A 22,189-nucleotide genomic window follows, 5' to 3' on the forward strand; every position below is an offset into this window, starting at 1 on the left:
TCAATTGGCTTAATAAGATAAAATTGAGTATTGAAGGTATCCACAATATGTTTGTATAAATTACATTTCGAAGATATATCAATCACTAGATGTGTGATGGGGGTCTTCATAAAAATCCACATTTATGACATAATTCCATTGTAGTCTAACTACAAACGGTAACAACTATTGTAATGAGACTTGGCGTAATTGACTGTAGCTGGAAATCCAAACATTAATTATGTATGGGGTCCGTGAAATATTCAGAGTGCTTGCCATTACGTGCCCTCTATTGTTTTTCAGGGTAAATATTGTTTTGTATTCCAAAAACGTATGTCTAAACAAGCACGTGCTACACGTTATGATCTGGATATCATAAATATACAAGTGAGCATATTATGTAAGCATCTTTGTATATGACATTTAAAGGCAAATACCCGGAAAGGTTGTTATGGTTAGTGGACAAAATAAATAAATAAATAAGTAAATAAATAAATAAATAAATAGATAGATAAATGAATAAATATTCTACACAGGAAATTATTATCCCTTTTAAACATTTATCGAAAAAAAACAACAAACAAACAAACAAACAAAAACAAAAACAAAAAAACACACACACAAAACCCCACATATTTTGTCGTAAAAACCAGGAAAAAACGAGAAAAAAATCTTGTAAGTACATAGAATTATAAATGACCATGTCAGATTGGTACTGTGCATATGTATACATATGAAATGAGTACGTGTGTGTATAGTAAATACTAGCCGTAAAGATCTATATATACCTATATATTAATACCAACAAAGGCTAGAATATCTATACTACAGGTACTGTACACAGGTGTAGAGTTCACAGCGTCAGTAGTCACTGACAGGAACTACAGTTTACGAACCTTCCGAGTCCGGCGAACCATGAATGGAACGATGGGGTACGTTGATTTTAACAATGCTTATATAATTCTTTCTTTTTACTTTAAATCAAAACAATGGTATTGATAAAAACAAATTTCAAATTGTGTATGAACGTATTGGTAGTGTGTGCTTGATCAAGCGTGACGAACGCTAAAGCTCCTTTACCAATGAATTTGAGGAAATGTGAAGGTCGGTGGTAGTTAGTTATACTATTGTATCGTTGGTATATTAGAAAGATTTTTTTTTATCTCGGAAAGCGTAAATGATGAAACATAAGATATTTATGGAACAATACAAACAACTTTAACCACAACTTCAGAAGTTCGCCCTTCAAGACTTTAAAGCTGGGTTTGGTTTATATATATATACAATAGCTCAACTATCGATGAATTTTACTTATTTAGATAAGAGATTTTGTACAGCATTTTAAGGATTTCCTGTGCGAAAATATAAATATAGATTGACTGCAACTAGTTTTGTTGGTGATAATGAGAATTAGAAACTACCGTTCTTGAGACAATATCTCTTATTTCAAAAGTTGTTACTTTTGTTTGAAGTTCACCATCTTTGAATAGGTGGGATGATTGATTCGTTCGTTTTCAGGTGCCTTCGGCAACAGCTATGGTAATTTAAGGACGGCAGCCGCTGGCCTCCACTGTGTATTGTTTAACGTCCTATCATAAACTATGGTAATTTAAGGACGGCTTCCCCTGTGTGATAGGTACATTCGGAGGTTGCAGCATTTTATTTGTATTTTCAGTGAGATTGTACTATAAAGTCAGCTATCACAAGAGAAAAACATGAACATACCGTAGCCTCCCAAAACTCGCACTCACCACATACATCGATCTCGCATACACCACAGAGGCCATCCTTAATGGTCATAGCTGTTTATAGGAAGTTAAACTTCATCAAGCCAAACCATTTTAAATTGGAAAGTAGGATAAACATGGATATACTAATATGCATTGTTCTCTAAACTTGTATAAATGCCCAATGTAGCTTAGGGAATTATCATTTAAACTGTTAGGTTCAACATCTGTGGTAATTTAAGGACGGCCTCCCCTGTGTATTGTTTAACGTCCTATCATATACGATGGTCATTTAAGGACGGCCTAAAACTTTAAAGATTAAATCACGAACGAAAATTCACTCGAATATTTCATATTAGGCCTAATGAAGTGCATGCAAATTAAGGAGATTCATGGATATAAAGAGAGGTTCATGGTCTGTGAGTATCCATTGTCAATGAGGAGAGAACAGCACGGGAAGGTTCCTCGGAACCAAGATAAACGGAACTAGGAACCAGTTCCGGAACTCGGAACAGGTTTCGAGTTCCATTTTACTTCAATGGAACTCGGAACCTTCACTTTGAGAGCACTAGTTTTGACGTCCAGCGCTGGCAGGGTATTTTTAAACTCACAATGACCTCTTTCCTGGACAAAGCTGGACACCTGATATTTACACGTACACGTAACACTGGTCAGTCTGAGACTCATTGTGGTATTCAGTGTGGGGTGAAATATAGTTATTTATAGATCGAGGGTGTGTAACTATGGTACTATCGGATTGGTCAATATTGAAGGTGTGTATGTGTTTACGTAAAACTTCCTTGCCGTGTTCAAACACTCGGGTCCAATATTGATTCAGTTATTTAATGATTTTGTTGAGGACGTAGATTGGTGCCCTTTAGATATGTAAGAAATCTATGGAACTGTTGATCCACAGTATTGTGTTTAAATGAGCTATTTAAAATAGGTTTAAAGTTCAAATTTACAAGGGTGTGAGAATTAACTCCTTCATTAATCAGTTTGGTATTTCGCTGATATTGTAAATGACACGAAATCGACTATATTTATCGTTATGCTGATGTTTCAAGAACTAAAGAGAATATTACCATTAAAACTTAACTGTAATTATTCTTAAAATTAAGTAATTGATTAATTCAAAATCGACAAAACGAGGACAGAATACGGACAAAATCGACAAAACGAGGACAGAATACGGACAGAATCGACAAAACGAGGACAGAATACGGACAAAATAGACAAACTAGGACAGAATACGCACAGAATCGACAAAACTAGGACAGAATACCAATGAAATAGACAAAACGAGGACAGAATACGGACAAAATAGACAAAACTAGGACAGAATACGGACAAAATAGACAAAACGAGGACAGAATACGGACAAAATAGACATAACGAGGACAGAATACGGACAAAATAAACAAAACGAGGACAGAATACGGACAAAAAATAAAGATTCAAAGTATTAATCTACATTGTTTGCATACATTGTTCTCGTTTTAATCGATTTTCAGTTGTAATTGCGAGTTTGTTCACATGTAAGTGTTTTCATTATCTTATGATAAAGGTTTTCATTTTACATATTAAAGTGAAGCGGATAGCTATCTGGAAGTCAAGAAGTTAGCAGATGATATCATGGCCAAAATTAAATGTCGACCTGTGGTCGGAATCGTCTGTGGATCAGGGCTAGGAGAACTGGCCAATATGGTACAGGACGATGAAACCATGGCTTATGAGGAAATACCTGGATTTCCTGTCAGCACAGGTAAAATAATGTCATCAAATGAAAAATACGGGAAATATTTACACAGGTAAACTGGAGGTCAGTCTGGCCGCGGGACAAATTCTTCATCTTACAATGAAGATTACTTGCACACGTTGCACAACCCCTGTCAAGTCTCGTGAAGGGGCTATCGTTCAGTGTCGAGTTCATGACCTTATTGTTGATGTACTTTATTATACACGTGATTGATTGATTGATTGCTTTGAGAGCAAGCTCTTCAGGTGTAATGAAAGCATGTGAAAGCGCTTGTGATTTTCTAGTTTGTGTTTTTTATTGTTATTACTATGTATATCCATCACAAGGACACTATTTACTTTTAATTATATATATTTATAAAAGAAATTGAAATCTGTCCTTGCGAAGGTGAATGTATAAAAAAAATAACAAAAAACAGACTTTGCCGCAAGGCCTTTCTGCCCTCTCAGGCTTCTTCAGTCCGCCTGAAGAAGCCTGAGAGGGCAGAAAGGCCTTGCGGCAAAGTCTGTTTTTTTTTTTTTTTTTTTATATATTTATATATATATTTATAGTTTACGTGTATCATATTTCTGTACTCGTGCTAAAGACATATATATATATATGATTTATTAGATGAAAATGGAGAGTTGATCCAGTCTTATGAAGCTTTCTGCATAAAACATCATTTTTATCCACCAATTACTCAGTTTTACGGTCTTCGGAAAGCCATCACAACAGCATGGAATGTACTCCAAAACAGATACCATACTATCTTACTACCACACTGTCCAACCCACATACATCATATAATAACAAATAAACAAAGAGGCTCTTCTATATATAGTTTATAAGTAAAAAATATCAAAACAAACAACAAATACATAACTAAATGGTCCGAAGAACTTGATTTGGTGAAAGACACAATATGGTGGAAAAAAATCAATATAATCCCATTTAAATCCACCATAGACTGTAAACTTAAATGGTTTCAATACAGAATAATACATGGAATAATTAGTACAAATATTTGTTTACATGTGATCACCGTAAAAGACTCCCCTCTCTGCACTTTCTACAACCGTCATATTGAAACAATTACCCACATTTTTTTCTAAAATCTTCAGTACGAGTTATTCCCCGTTCCTGAATTGCATTTCATTTGTCATTTTATGTAAATAATTATGTGTTATGTAAAGCTCTAGATTTATAAGCAATAATGACACATGCAGACCTTCTTTTAAATATTTTGATTTTAATCCTGTTCGGATTACAGTGACCGGCCATGCAGGAAAGTTGGTATTTGGACAGCTCGGAGGGAAGCCCGTGGTCCTGATGAAGGGACGTGTACATTTCTATGAAGGGATTTCAATACAAAAGGTAAATGGATATCTAGTAAACATTGTCTTAACCGCTTCAACAACCTGTAGTCACGAACAAGCTGGGAAATAGTGTCCAGATATACAATGTTCAGTTGCCAAAGATATTCGTTTATGAAGTACAAAATTAATGTAGATAGATAGATATATAAATAAGGAATATATGTCTTTCAAATACGTCATAAAACTAAATGCTGTAAAAAGGTGAAGCAGTCTGAATGAGATATCTATGGTTCGAATTTTACACCGGGTTCTCTGTTGACTAGATCCCGAGTGTTTAACCTAATTAATCCTTTGGTGATGTATTTGTTACATCGACAGACTGCCCTGCCTATAAGAGTCATGAAGCTGATGGGCGTGAGGACTCTCTTTGTGACTAACGCTGCTGGGGGTCTGAACCAGTCGTATGAGATAGGCGACCTCATGATTATAAAGGACCACGTCAACATGCCAGGATTTGCTGGAATGAACCCTCTACGGGGACAAAATGATGAAAGGTGAGAGAACAGTTTAAAATCTGGAACAACAACAACAACAACAACAACAACAACATCATCATCATCATCATCATCATCATCATCATCATCAACAACAACAACATCATCAACAACAAAAACAACAACAACATCGTTATCAACAACAACAACAACATCATCATCAACAACAACAACATCAACAACAACAACAACATCGTTATCAACAACAACAACAACAACATCATCATCAACAACAACAACAACATCAACAACAACAACAACAACAAAAACAACAACAACAACATCGTTATCAACAACAACAACAACATCGTTATCAACAACAACAACAACAACAACATCGTTATCAACAACAACAACATCATCATCATCATCATCATCATCATCATCATCATCAACAACAACAACAACAACAATATCAACATCGTTATCAACAACAACATCAACATCGTTATCAACAACAACAACAACAACAACAACATCATCAACATCATCATCAACAACAACAACAACAACATCGTTATCAACAACAACAACAACAACAACATCATCATCATCATCAACAACAACAACATCATCATCATCATCAACAACAACAACAACAACATCGTTATCAACAACAACAACAACAACATCGTTATCAACAACAACAACAACAACAACATCAACATCGTTATCAACAACAACATCATCATCATCAACAACACCAACATCAACATCGTTATCAACAACAACGTCAACATCGTTATCAAAAACAACAACAACAACAACATCATCAACATCATCAACAACAACAACATCGTTATCAACAACAACAACAACATCGTTATCAACAACAACATCATCATCATCATCATCATCAACAACAACAACAACAACATCAACATCGTTATCAACAACAACATCATCAACAACAACAACAACAACATCGTTATCAACAACAACAACAACAACAACAGCATCGTTATCAACAACAACAACAACAACAACATCGTTATCAAAAACAACATCATCATCACCATCAACAACAACATCAACATCGTTATCAACAACAACATCATCATCAACAACAACAACAACATCGTTATCAACAACAACAACAACAACGACGACAACAACAACAACAATATCGTTATCAAAAACAACATCATCATCACCATCAACAACAACAACAACATCAACATCGTTATCAACAACAACATCATCATCAACAACAACAACAACATCGTTATCAACAACAACAACAACAACAACATCAACATCGTTATCAACAACAACAAAATCAACATCGTTATCAACAACAACAAAATCAACAACAACAACAACAACAACATCGTTATCAACAACAACAACATCATCATCATCATCATCATCAACAACAACAACAACAACAACATCGTTATCAACAACAACAACAACATCGTTATCAACAACAACAACAACAACAACAACAACAACATCGTTATCAACAACAACAACACTAGATCTTTTTACAGTATAGATCACAATATTTGATAATTTTACTGATGTCATATGTGTAGCGTTCCACTCGGGTATACATGAGACGCTATTAATAAAAGTTCGAGATGGAAGCTGACTACGGCAGGGACAACTATGACACCAGACTAAAGTTCACATAATTTTATTTACACATCTATGAAGTTCAACATATCATACATTAGGTTCACATAAATACCATTCAGACGTACACATGTACACACTTCGCATCGAATATACACTGTTTCACATAATATCCACGGGTGATAACTTCCAGTAGTAATATGTATTCCATAGTGAGAATAACACACTTAGTAAATCCCATAAAAATGTAAGTTAAATCCAAGTATCAATATCTTATCACAAGTTGCGTGGAGTATTTCCCAAAGTAAAACTTTATCTCCACTAACATCTGCTCCTCCGACCTACTTACAGCTCGCTCCTCAATCTCTCTGATTGGTTAAACACTAGTTATAAATAGGACCTGTTACTAAATTTATACGGGCCTTATGCAACCTGTCAATCAGGTTGGGCCCTAATACACAGCTCCACGATGCTACAGAATGTAAACAACTCCTTATAAGGAAAACTAGCTCCCTGCTGCCCCGTATATACATATACATATATAGACCCTATACACACCCTATGTAATACATTTACATAGCCCACTACTATATTACCCTAAACAATAGTACAATTAAACTACATTTCTAATTTAATAAACATAAGCGTGAAATATATTTCCACGCTACACTACCCCCAACTTTCTCCGACAAAAGTTAAAGAGATAACAATCAAATCCTGTCTATTTCAGAAAAATGTTCAATATACATGTATAAGCATTGAAAACGGTTTACATTATCAACTCACTCGCACAATAATATTTCAATCACAAATGATTCAAATAAAATACAGCGTCAATCATAATGTTATGAACACAAAACACGATGTAAACCCAGTGAGAAAATATCACAATTAGTAGAAAAATGTTCCACATGATGATAACGTAATGTTCGCTTTTATGGTTAAAGTTAATCGTTAACACAGTGTTTATCATATCCGGACCAAATATCGGAGAACGTACCGTTATCCAAATAAAGTTCATTATTCATGTACCAGGTTCGTTAAAATGGTCACACAATAAAATCCATTGAATGTCTTTTCAGCATCTAAAAGTCTCATTAATAAATCCATTCAGACATCGAATTCTGTGTATTGGCGCGTCCCCATATTGGCACGCTAAATGAGTTCTACAGTTCATATCCGGTTTGAAAAGTATCTTTATGCTTTCAATACTATCCACTTCCGGTTGATCGATTATGTCCACTTCAGGTTTGTCTATTATTACTTCCGGAATGTCCTGTAATTTCGACATATTCGTATCGATAGCCTCGGATTGTTCAATATCCAACGGCATTTTGCATTGTTTACACGTTGCGGCTTTATCTTTAATTAATCTAGACATGGCGTCGGCGTTGCAGTGACGTTTCCCAGGCCTATGTTGTATCTTAAAATCAAATGGACTCAGACGCTGTATCCACCTACAAATCTGCCCATCTGGTTCCTTGAATTTATACAGCCAAGTCAACGATCCATGATCCGTCCGTAACAAGAATTCACGTCCAATGAGATAGTGCCGGAAGTATTTTACAAAGAAAACCACGGCCAACATCTCTTTCCGGGTAACACAATAATTACGCTCAGCCTTACCGACAGACAGACAGACAGACACATTCTTTATTTCCTCTTGAGAGATTACATTATCATGTCATTTTGTGTGTAACGATTTAAACAAAGAATTATTTTATGTACATAATCATGGTTCTGATCAGATTATAAAAAGTCAAGAACGCTTCTGAAGAAGTTTGGTCATTTCGGAAAACATCTCAGTAAGTTTGTCACTAATAGCAACAATTAAATTGTCCCATTCCTCGTCACCCAAGATGATGTCGTGCCTTCCGCCGAGTATGAATGAACACTTCTCGTCTTCTCCTATCATATCGTATTGCACATACTTGTCAACACTTATACAATTAACAATTTGTTCGAGTAACATGTCTCTGCTTTGGAACAGTGCAGGACATTGTAATAGAAAGTGCTTAACGTCGTTGTTAACAGCTTTATTGCACAGTTTGCACATCACATTTTTGAGATCAACTCTGTAGGAAAGTTTGATTAGTTCACAGATTTTCCATGTCATTTTAGGGAACTTCAAAGTCAGTAACCATAGTGGATTTGGTCCAATATCTTGATGGACAGCTCTATAGTATAACAAATCGGGACGAGTTTCGCACGTTTGACACCATGCATCAAAATGATAGTTTGTCACGACTTTCTTAACAAACGATTTCCACTGAAACTCTCTACAGCACGTACCAGAAAGGATATATTCGAAAAAGAATGACTCTATCTGATATTTTACCATTGTTTGTAGAATGTCTACAACGAAGCTCACGTTTTGGAAAGTTTGCGCGGTGAACATAAATATCCAACGGCATTTTGCATTGTTTGCGGCTTTATCATTAATTAATCTAGACATGGCGTCGGCGTTGCAGTGACGTTTCCCAGGCCTATGTTGTATCTTAAAATCAAATGGACTCAGTCGCTGTATCCATCTACAAATCTGCCCATCTGGTTCCTTGAATTTGTACAGCCACGTCAACGATCCATGATCCGTCCGTAACAAGAATTCACGTCCAATGAGATAGTGCCGGAAGTATTTTACAAAGAAAACCACGGCCAACATCTCTTTCCGGGTAACACAATGATTACGCTCAGCCTTACTAAGAGTCCTACTTGCGTACGCAATAACTACTTCCTGGCCGTCCTGGACTTGTGACAACACTGCCCCTATTGCGTAATTGCTGGTATCCGTGTCAAGTATGAATTTTCCCCCGTTCACGTCTGGATAGCTCAAAATGGGAGTCGAGGTTAACCGTTCCTTCAGTTCATTAAAAGCTTGGAATGTTCTTCCGTCCACATCCATGGTTTACCTTTCTGGGTAAGGTCATGCAGACACTTCGCTATTAATGCGAAGTTTTTCACAAACTTCCTGTAATAGGATGCTAGTCCTAGGAAACTTCTTAACTCTGAATCGGTCTCTGGCGCTTTCATCTTCGATATTGCCTCTGTTTTTGAAGGATCGGTCCGGACGCCATCCTTTGACACCACGTGTCCCAGGAACGTCACTTCTCTGCAGAAAAAGTGACACTTTTGGCCTTCAACTTTAAATTGGCACCGTCAAGCCTTTCCAAGACTGCCGTCAAGTTGTCCAAATGTTGTCCGAAATCCTTCCCGTACACAATAATATCATCCAGATAAAGCACTGCAATGTTCCATTGTAATCCACTCAGCGCTTTCCTTATTATTCTGGAGAAAGTGGCCGGGGCGTTAGTCAAACCAAACGCCATCACTTTATATTGGTACAATCCCCCTCTTGGAGTGGCGAAGGCTGTCAACTTTTTGTCGTCTTCGTTCATAGGCACCTGATGATAAGCCATATTGAGATCCAGAGATGAAAACCATTTAGCTCCACTCAACGCGTCCAGATTGTCGTCAATACGACTAATGGGGTAGGCATCCTTAATAATTTTCTCATCAAGTCGCCGGTAATCCACACACACTCTCCAGGAATTGTCCCGCTTTTGTACCAAAACAAGTTGTGAACTCCATGGACTCTCCGATCGCTCTATCAATCCTTGTTGTTCTAACTTGGCTATTTCTTCATCCAAGATTTTACGTTTGTATATAGACACTCTCCGTGGTGCCTCCTTAAATGGTACGGGATCCTTTAATTTTATAGTATGCTCGCCCAACGTAGTTCTTCCCATCTTTCCTTTAGGATCCGCAAATGTGGTCTGGTGTTTTATCAAGAACTGCCTGAACTGCGCACGTTCCTCAGAATTAAGGTTAGTACATCCACGTTCGTACATTTCCACCAAATATTCCGGTAACATGTCATCGTGCTCGGCAATGTTATCAACGTCTGAAACAGTCCTGCCGATATCTTTCACCGGTACAAAAACAGCCATGTTGGTCTCTTTCTTCACTGTGACTGGCTCGTCACCAGGGTTAAATAATCTCGTATATAGCGATTTGTGTGAAGTATCAACGAGAACATTCGCTAATGCTAATCCGTGAGAATGAATAAACACTTTCTCAGGTACGAGAACTCCAACATGTGAGTTAGTTGTTCTGGTCAGTCTTGATCTCACCACCATTTCGTGTTTAGCAGGTATAGTTACAGTGTCCATACTGACCACTCTGCTGCTTTTAAATCCGTTTTTGTTGACAGATTCATCTTTAGGTTTTCTGTCCGTGATGATAAACATCCAGTTGTCATAGTCCCATTGACATTTAAATTGAGTTATGAAGTCCTGGCCCAATAAATTTGATTTAATATTGGCCACAAAAACTCTAAAGTTTACACTAATATCGCCAAAAGTCAAACACATAATAGTAGTCCCTAACACCGACAACTCGTTTCCATCGGCTGTCTCGAACTTGGAACGAGCAGGCTCCAATATAGGACGATCCTTTCCATAAATGCTATAGTAGGTATCTTCGGTGATAAAAGTCCGTCTCGCTCCGGTGTCGACTTTCCAGATTAAAGGCGTACCTTCCACCATACCACGCACTTTCATAGCAGCATCGCACTTTACTCTCACTTCGAGTAAGTTATTAATCTCTCCCTGTCTGCAGTTTCCCGCGGAAGAAATAGCACTACAAAAATCTGTTTATGTATCCCTGTTTTCGGCGTCACTTAGGACAATTTCTTTTTGTCTCAAGGTTCCGCTGGGTACAGTTAAATTTTGTTTCACTCCTGTATTAGGCCTCTGTTCCTGCTCGGCGGACGCACGGCCTACTGCTCCAGCCGTGACTCGTTTAACGACAGTTCATTTGTTTGATTGGAGATCGAATTTCTCTTAACATCCGGGCACTTATTTCTCAGATGTTCTTCACTACCACACTCAAAGCACTTCAGTGGTTTCGGCGGTTTGGTGGTACGTTTCCCGGTACTTCCGTTTCCGGGTTGCTTGGCTGACGAGGTATTTTGCACATTGTACACTGAGCGCTTTTGGTCCTTAGCGTTCCGTTTTTCTCCCAACAGAATACATTCCTCCTGCATGGCAAATGTCACCGCCTCCTGTAATGTCTTGGGGCGCATGCGTTTAACCGCTAAACGGAAATTATCGGAAGAATGACAGTTATTAAGGAAAGTTTTTAAACTGCTCTCCTCCACATATTCTCTGTTGTTGGGGTATGCTCGTCTGTACAAGTCTTCCATAGTCTGTACGAAATCTCTGTACGATTCGTCTGTTTTCCGTTTCCTTAATTTAGCCTCCGCTACATAACTTTCTTTCATGGATCTGTGGCCAAACCGGTCGTCCATTTTATTCTTTAATGTATCCCAGTCCTGCTTAACGGTATTATTCAGACCGTAAGCATACACCTCGGCTTGACCACGCAGTACAGTGAAAAATATACGCAAAGTCCGGGCAGGTGTCCAGCCATTCAGGTCAGCTACATTATCGAAATACCGGATATATTCACTCCATATATCTTTACCGGTACCACTGAATGTCCGCTTCAACGGAACTTGTTGACCCCTTAAACTGATATCGTTCCGGGTGGACTGCTCTCCATATTCACGACTGGGCGTCTCCAATACATCTAATCCCTGAGACATATTTTGCACCATGTCTATCATCATGGGATTCCGTAACAACTTCACTACGAGCGAACATGTGATTAACAGGAGTATCACAAGAGTTCCCAAAACTATAAACTCCTTAGTGAAACAGACGATGACGTGGTTGGGGTATCTGTGGTACAGAATACCAACACAACTTCCCAAACACACCAACACAAGAATCCATTTCAAAATAAATCCTTTGTATTGATTCCCCGTTATGCGTGAATTAGTGGTTCTCGCCTGTGAAGTAGTCTCACATCCATAACTACTCCCCGGAGTCCTTTGCCCTACATGCGGAATATCGTTCACATCCGGTGTATCCACATCTGGACTTCTTAAAGTCCGAGCCGGGCTACTTGACCCATCGCTATTCCCGACTTCACCCTCATCGAAATCAAAACTTAAATTTCGACGCACACGCGGTGAAGTAAGCCCACGCTGAGATGGTCTCCTTGGTGTGTCCGGAATATCATTGTCGAAAATTATCACAGATGTAAAATCCAAATAGTCTTATAATGTGAAAGTCCAGCTACCGTAGTCATAAAACATTCCATCCCACCGCTGCCACCAATTGTAGCGTTCCACTCGGGTATACACGAGACGCTATTAATAAAAGTTCGAGATGGAAGCTGACTACGGCAGGGACAACTATGACACCAGACTAAAGTTCACATAATTTTATTTACACATCTATGAAGTTCAACATATCATGCATTAGGTTCACATAAATACCATTCAGACGTACACATGTACACACTTCGCATCGAATATACACTGTTTCACATAATATCCACGGGTGATAACTTCCAGTAGTAATATGTATTCCATAGTGAGAATAACACACTTAGTAAATCCCATAAAAATGTAAGTTAAATCCAAGTATCAATATCTTATCACAAGTTGCGTGGAGTATTTCCCAAAGCAAAACTTTATCTCCTTGTTTTCGTCACTTTCACCCCTTATATACCACTTTCATACTGCATTTTCATTGGCTAACATCTGCTCCTCCGACCTAGATTTGGCTCCTCTGTCGCTCCTCACTCACGCTGATTGGTTAAGACCTGCTCCTCTCGCTCCTCCGACCTACTTACAGCTCGCTCCTCACTCTCTCTGATTGGTTAAACACTAGTTATAAATAGGACCTGTTACTAAATTTATACGGGCCTTATGCAACCTGTCAATCAGGTTGGGCCCTAATACACAGCTCCACGATGCTACAGAATGTAAACAACTCCTTATAAGGAAAACTAGCTCCCTGCTGCCCCGTATATACACATACATATATAGACCCTATACACACCCTATGTAATACATTTACATAGCCCACTACTATATTACCCTAAACAATAGTACAATTAAACTACATTTCTAATTTAATAAACATAAGCGTGAAATATATTTCCACGCTACATATGTTTGTGTAATTATGTCACTAATGTCATTGTCTGATATGCCATGATCTGACGTCACCAGGTTAGTATTATTTTGTTCTACAAGGTTTGCAGGTTTTTACATGTGAACAGGTTTGGTCTTATTGTCCAATGACAATGCGCGTACGATATGCAAAAATAATAATTACAATTACTGAATATGGTAACGTATGACAAGTCCTGCACATTAGGACGTTGTATTGTTAAGTGAGGCTTGGGGAGAGCGTTGGATACCTGCTCGTGTGTTTGGTGTGGGTATTCTCCTTCACAGTTAGTCACTAGAAACAGAATCGATTTACTGTCGACATTTTTTTTCACCCTTGTAACGTCATATACAATCATACCTGACTTTGAAGGGACCATCCTCTGTACGTAACGATTTAGATGGTCAGACAGAAATCGAACAAGGAATCGAACTTTCATTTTCTTTTATTTGATATAAAGACATCACATGTGCTTTATTTTTAAGGCATAAACCACCAAATCATTTGAACAACGAGTTTTACAGTATAGTATATTGCAATGTGAAGGACATGCCCTATTCATTCCAATTTTGTCTTCAAGGTAAAATAATAGGAAATTCTCTTTATATTTTCATTTAAAGATTTGGTCCCCGTTTCCCGGCAATCTCAAAAGCATACACCAAGCGTCTGCGTGACCATGCCAAGCATACAGCCAAGACGCTTGGATTTGAAGGTTTCGCCATCCACGAAGGAGTGTACTGTATGCTTGCTGGACCCTCCTACGAGACCGTCACAGAGTGCAAATTTCTTAATAACATTGGTGTTGATGTCGTAGGTAGGCACGGGATGTTGGTAGAAGTTTCAAAAAGTAGCCGGTAGCTGGTAAAATAAATATCTTCTATTTTAGATATCGCATTGAGTAGGTAATTTTAATTGGAAAGTTTTTTAACGAAGAGTTGCAAACAGTAAGATTTAAAGTCAAAATTCTAGAATTAAAATTGACTTGTAATGATATTTGATTGACATTTCTGATTGTAACGTTAATAATAAAAACAAGGTTATGTCTTAAAACACTTAACACTGTATCCCACCATACGACAATAGATAAAACACTTAACACTGTATCCCACCATACGACAATAGATAAAACATTTAACACTGTATCCCACCATACGACAATAGATAATACATTTAACACTGTATCCCATCATACGACATTAGATAATTAAAGACAGTTGTTTTACCTAGAATTATGTTTATGAAATATTCTTGGTGTATCAAATTTAGCGAGGAACATCATTACAACAGTTGGTAAAATTTTCGCTCTTTTCAAGAACAGAGTTAATTTGCATAAAAATATCAATTGAAAATCAAATACAAATGTATCAACAGAACAGGTTTTTACTTTTAATTTCGGTAAAAGCACAAAACGTGAAAATAATGCCACGACACTATTGCATATAATACATTTGTCATGTCTAGGTATGAGCACGTGCCCTGAGGTGATTGTAGCAGTTCATTGTGGAATGGAGGTGTTTGGAATGTCTCTGGTTACCAACAAAGCCGTGATGGAGTATGATGTAGAACAGGTCGCAAACCACAAGGAAGTTTTAGAAGCCGGAGTCTTACGAAGTAAAGACGTACAGAAACTTGTCGCTGCCATGCTGGAAACTCTAGAAATATAATCTCAAATTAATATGTATGAATATTCATTAGTTTGTACACACAAGTTGATGACGTCTCAATATCCGCTGTTATCTTCATTTAAACTCTGTTCCTGGTTGGAACAAAGATGGCGGCGAAGCCATGAAGAACAAACCATATACTAAGTTTGAAACTGACTGTTTATATATAAACGACGGACGTAATAGTATGGACGTTTACGTGTGAACAACAAACGGATACATACGTAATGTAAGAAACACGTGTAACAGCAGATAGCTGTACTGGAAGTAAAGAGTGACATGTTGGTAATAAAAATGAATAAGTACTTTGTGTAGGTTATTTCTGTTTCTATCAAAGTTCGAGATAACGTTACTCTACTGTAACACATATGTTCTAAGATAGACAGCTCAGGACCTTAATGCTGAGACCAAGTTACAACATTTACATTTCCTATCAAATTTAATTATTCAGAAAATCATTATAATCTTAAGATACTGTAATCATTGCATTATATTGTATTATTATTATAGGGGTTTTAAAAATAAGTATTCCTCCACCAATATAGTAGCTTTATTCTTTTTTTCATCTTATTTTCTATTTCATGTATCAACCTTTTTGATAATAATCATTATACTCCGTGATTCTAAGCTCTGTATCTCTATATTCTACACCTCTAAGCTCTGTATCTAAATTCTACACTTCTAAGCTCTGTATCTAAATTCTACACCTCTAAGCTCTGTATCTCTATATTCTACACCTCTAAGCTCTGTATCTCCAAATTCTACACCTCTAAGCTCTGTGTCTCTAAATTCTACACCTCTAAGCTCTGTATCTCTATATTCTACACCTCTAAGCTCTGTATCTCTATATTCTACACCTCTAAGCTCTGTATCTCTAAATTCTACACCTCTAAGCCCTGTATCTCTCTAAATTCTACACCTCTAAGCTCTGTATCTCTAAATTCTACACCTCTAAGCTCTGTATCTCTATATTCTACACCTCTAAGATCTGTATCTCTCTAAATTCTACACCTCTAAGCTCTGTATCTCTAAATTCTACACCTCTAAGCTCTGTATCTCTATATTCTACACCTCTAAGATCTGTATCTCTCTAAATTCTACACCTCTAAGCTCTGTGTCTCTAAATTCTACACCTCTAAGCCCTGTATCTCTATATTCTACACCTCTAAGCCCTGTATCTCTCTAAATTCTACACCTCTAAGCTCTGTATCTCTCTAAATTCTACACCTCTAAGCTCTGTATCTCTCTAAATTCTACACCTCTAAGCCCTGTGTCTCTAAATTATACATCTCTAAGCTCTGTACCTCTATATTCTACACCTCTAAGCTCTGTATCTCTATATTCTACACCTCTAAGCTATGTATTTAAAAATTCTACACCTCTAAGCGCTGTATCTCTAAATTATACACCTCTAAGCTCTGTATCTCTAAATTCTACACCTCTAAGCTCTGTATCTCTAAATTCTACACTTCTAAGCTCTGTATCTCTAAATTCTACACCTCTAAGCTCTGTATCTCTATATTCTACACCTCTAAGCTATGTATTTAAAAATTCTACACCTCTAAGCGCTGTATCTCTAAATTCTACACCTCTAAGCTCTGTATCTCTAAATTCTACATCTCTAAGCTCTGTATCTCTAAATTCTACACCTCTAAGCTCTGTATCTCTAAATTCTACACCTCTAAGCTCTGTATCTCTAAATTCTACACCTCTAAGCTCTGTATCTCTAAATTCTACACCTCTAAGCTATGTATTTAAAAATTCTACACCTCTAAGCGCTGTATCTCTAAATTCTACACCTCTAAGCTCTGTATCTCTAAATTCTACACCTCTAAGCTCTGTATCTCTAAATTCTACATCTCTAAGCTCTGTATCTCTATATTCTACATCTCTAAGCTCTGTATCTCTATATTCTACACCTCTAAGCTCTGTATCTCTAAATTCTACACCTCTAAGCTATGTATTTAAAAATTCTACACCTCTAAGCGCTGTATCTCTAAATTCTACACCTCTAAGCTCTGTATCTCTATATTCTACACCTCTAAGCTCTGTATCTCTTAATTCTACACCTGTAAGCTCTGTATCTCTATATTCTACACCTCTAAGCTCTGTATCTCTTAATTCTACACCTCTAAGCTCTGTATCTCTAAATTCTACACCTCTAAGCTCTGTATCTCTATATTCTACACCTCTAAGCTCTGTATCTCTATATTCTACATCTCTAAGCTCTGTATCTCTATATTCTACACCTGTAAGCTCTGTATCTCTATATTCTACACCTGTAAGCTCTGTATCTCTATATTCTACACCTCTAAGCTCTGTATCTCTCTAAATTCTACATCTCTAAGCTCTGTATCTCTAAATTCTACACCTCTAAGCTCTGTATCTCTAAATTCTACACCTCTAAGCTCTGTATCTCTAAATTCTACACCTCTGAGCTCTTTATCTCTCTAAATTCTACACCTCTAAGCTCTGTATCTCTAAATTCTACATCTCTAAGCTCTGTATCTCTCTAAATTCTACACCTCTAAGCTCTGTATCTCTAAATTCTACACCTCTAAGCTCTGTATCTCTAAATTCTACACTTCTAAGCTCTGTATCTCTCTAAATTCTACACTTCTAAGCTCTGTATCTCTCTAAATTATACACCTCTAAGCTCTGTTTCTCTAAACTCTACACCTCTAAGCTCTGTATCTCTAAATTCTACACCTCTAAGCTCTGTATCTCTCTAAATTCTACACCTCTAAGCTCTGTATCTCTCTATATTCTACACCTCTAAGCTCTGTATCTCTAAATTCTACACCTCTAAGCTCTGTATCTCTAAATGCTACACCTCTAAGCTCTGTATCTCTAAATTCTACACCTCTAAGCCCTGTATCCCTCTAAATTCTACACCTCTAAGCTCTGTATCTCTAAATTCTACATCTCTAAGCTCTGTATCTCTAAATTCTACACCTCTAAGCTCTGTATCTCTCTAAATTCTACACCTCTAAGCTCTGTATTCTAAATTCTACACCTCTAAGATCTGTATCTCTCTAAATTCTACACCTTTAAGCACTGTGTCTCTAAATTCTACACCTCTAAGCTCTGTATCTCTAAATTCTACACCTCTAAGCCCTGTATCTCTCTAAATTCTACACCTCTAAGCTCTGTATCTCTAAATTCTACACCTCTAAGCTCTGTATCTCTAAATTCTACACCTCTAAGCTCTGTATTCTAAATTCTACACCTCTAAGATCTGTATCTCTCTAAATTCTACACCTTTAAGCACTGTGTCTCTAAATTCTACACCTCTAAGCTCTGTATCTCTAAATTCTACACCTCTAAGCCCTGTATCTCTCTAAATTCTACACCTCTAAGCTCTGTATCTCTAAATTCTACACCTCTAAGCTCTGTATCTCTAAATTCTACACCTCTAAGCTCTGTATCTCTCTAAATTCTACATCTCTAAGCTCTGTTTCACTAAATTCTACACCTCTAAGCTCTGTATCTCTAAATTCTACACCTCTAAGCTCTGTTTCACTAAATTCTACGACTCTAAGCTCTGTGTCTCTAAATTCTACACCTCTAAGCACTGTGTCTCTAAATTCTACACCTCTAAGCTCTGTATCTCTCTAAATTCTACATCTCTAAGCTCTGTTTCACTAAATTCTACACCTCTAAGCTCTGTATTCTAAATTCTACACCTCTAAGCTCTGTATCTCTAAATTCTACACCTCTAAGCTCTGTATCTCTAAATTCTACACCTCTAAGCTCTGTATCTCTAAATTCTACACCTATAAGCTCTGTGTCTCTAAATTCTACTCCTCTAAGCTCTGTATCTCTCTAAATTCTACACCTCTAAGCTCTGTATCTCTAAATTCTACACCTATAAGCTCTGTGTCTCTAAATTCTACTCCTCTAAGCTCTGTATCTCTACATACATCATACCGTGTGTCTGTGGACACCATACATCATACCGTGTGTCTGTGGACACCTTACCATACATCATACCGTGTGTTTGTGGACACCATACATCATACCGTGTGTTTGTGGACACCATACATCATACCGTGTGTCTGTAGACACCTTACCATACATCATACCGTGTGTCTGTGGACACCTTACCATACATCATACCGTGCGTCTGTGGACACCATACATCATACCGTGTGTCTGTATACACCCTAGCATACATCATACCGTCTGTCTGTGAACACCCTACCATACATCATACCGTGTATCTGTGAACACCCTACCATACATCATACCGTGTGTCTGTGGACACCATACATCATACCGTCTGTCTGTGGACACCTTACCATACATCATACCGTATGTCTGTGGACACACTACCATACATCATACCGTGTGTCTGTGGACACCTTACCATACATCATACCGTGTGTCTGTGGACACCATACATCATACCGTGTGTCTGTGGACACCATACATCATACCGTCTGTCTGTGGACACCATACATCATACCGTGTGTCTGTGGACACCATGCATCATACCGTCTGTCTGTGGACACCTTACCATACATCATACCGTCTGTCTGTGAACACCCTACCATACATCATACCGTGTGTCTGTGGACACCATACATCATACCGTCTGTCTGTGGACACCTTACCATACATCATACCGTCTGTCTGTGAACACCCTACCATACATCATACCGTGTGTCTGTGGACACCATACATCATACCGTCTGTCTGTGGACACCTTACCATACATCATACCGTCTGTCTGTGGACACCATACATCATACCGTCTGTCTGTGGACACCTTACCATACATCATACCGTATGTCTGTGGACACACTACCATACATCATACCGTGTGTCTGTGGACACCTTACCATACATCATACCGTCTGTCTGTGGACACCATACATCATACCGTGTGTCTGTGGACACCATACATCATACCGTGTGTCTGTGGACACCATACATCATATCATGTGTCTGTGGACACTCTACATCATACCGTGTGTCTGTGGATACCATACCATACATCATACCATGTGTCTGTGGACACCATACATCATACCGTGTGTCTGTGGACACCTTACCATACATCATACCATGTGTCTGTGGACACCTTACCATACATCATACCGTGTGTCTGTGGATACCATACCATACATCATACCGTGTGTCTGTGGATACCATACCATACATCATACCGTGTGTCTGTGGATACCATACCATACAACATACCATGTGTCTGTGGACACCTTACCATACATCATACCGTGTGTCTGTGGACACCTTACCATACATCATACCGTGTGTCTGTGGATACCATACCATACATCATACCGTGTGTCTGTGGATACCATACCATACAACATACCGTGTGTCTATGAACGCCGCGCGGTGAGTTCACCCGTCCTCAGGTTATATATATATGAGATAATACATGAATGATTGACACTTATGCTCGGATGGTTTAGTTCTTATCACCCAAATAAAATACACATTTGACTGATAACAACAGAAGTATATACACGGATGTTTGTTCTTTGATGTAAGCAAGATGGCGTCAATATTTAGACGACAGAGGAAAGTCTTCACACTGAAGGAGCTTTACGAATCAAAGCTTGAGCTTCCGGTTATGATCTATATAGAGGAGGGCTTCGCGGGCAACAATGCCGTGGAAACGATCGGTGCAGGACAGGTACATAACGACATATGGACTTAAGATTCACCATGTAAACATTACATTAGTGCATTCGTTTGTTTCTGGTTAATATTCATAGAATAGATAACTAGCTCCTCTTCTATATGAACAAGATGTAACACTGGAAAAGTCAGGAGTGGGGATGAGCTTCAATAAGTTTCAATGCATGTTATACTTTTGTCGTGTGACAATGATTTAATGATAAGAAGATGGGCCAAAAACGGTCGTGATAGCGGACATTGTATCGAGTGTGGAACGGAAGTAGGCTATATATCTTAGAGCAGTTTTAGAACAGGTAATCGTACGGAAGCCGAATAAATAATCTCGTTATTACGAGAAATAAACTCGTTATACGAGAAGGAAACTCGTTATTACGAGAAGGAAACTCGTATATACGAGAAATAATCTCGTTATTACGAGAAATAAATTCGTATATACGAGAAGGAAACTCGTATATACGAGAAATAATCTCGTTATTACGAGAAATAAACTCGTATATACGATAAATAATCTGGTTATTACGAGAAATAAACTCGTATATACGAGATTTTTTATTTATTTTTTAATGATACCAACTAAGTTATTATTTTTATATTGGTCCTATTCGGTTTCCGTATAATCGGGACTGTCGACAGCTACTTAAATTATAATACTCAACCAATCAGACTGCCTGTTTTAAAACAGCTCTGAGATAGATAGCCTTCTCACACCTTATTGAAATAGTAGGAGTAGGGTTAATGTTTTATCTGTAAATATTAACCAGAAATAGTCGGAGTAGGGTTAATGTTTTATCTGAAGATATTAACCAGAAATAGTCGGAGTAGGGTTAATGTTTTATCTGTAAATATTAACCAGAAATAGTAGGAGTAGGGGTTAATGTTTTATCTGTAAATATTAACCAGAAATAGTCGGAGTAGGGTTAATGTTTTATCTGTAA

At 37.7% G+C, this 22,189-nt stretch overlaps 1 protein-coding gene across 1 annotated transcript; it reads left to right on the forward strand.

Annotated features, from left to right (window-relative positions):
* The first annotated feature begins 807 nt into the window (after window positions 1-807).
* LOC117317117 (purine nucleoside phosphorylase-like) lies at window positions 808-15,889 on the forward strand. The gene is made up of 6 exons (XM_033871914.1): window positions 808-911; window positions 3,296-3,471; window positions 4,718-4,821; window positions 5,142-5,317; window positions 14,541-14,734; window positions 15,382-15,889. Exons 1-6 carry the CDS (start codon window positions 895-897, stop codon window positions 15,582-15,584), a joined length of 870 nt encoding a protein of 289 aa, XP_033727805.1. The 5' UTR covers window positions 808-894; the 3' UTR covers window positions 15,585-15,889.
* The last annotated feature ends 6,300 nt before the right edge of the window (window positions 15,890-22,189 follow it).

Source organism: Pecten maximus, chromosome 18 (genome assembly GCF_902652985.1).
Source record: "Pecten maximus chromosome 18, xPecMax1.1, whole genome shotgun sequence".
Classification (NCBI taxonomy): Eukaryota; Metazoa; Mollusca; class Bivalvia; order Pectinida; family Pectinidae; genus Pecten; species Pecten maximus.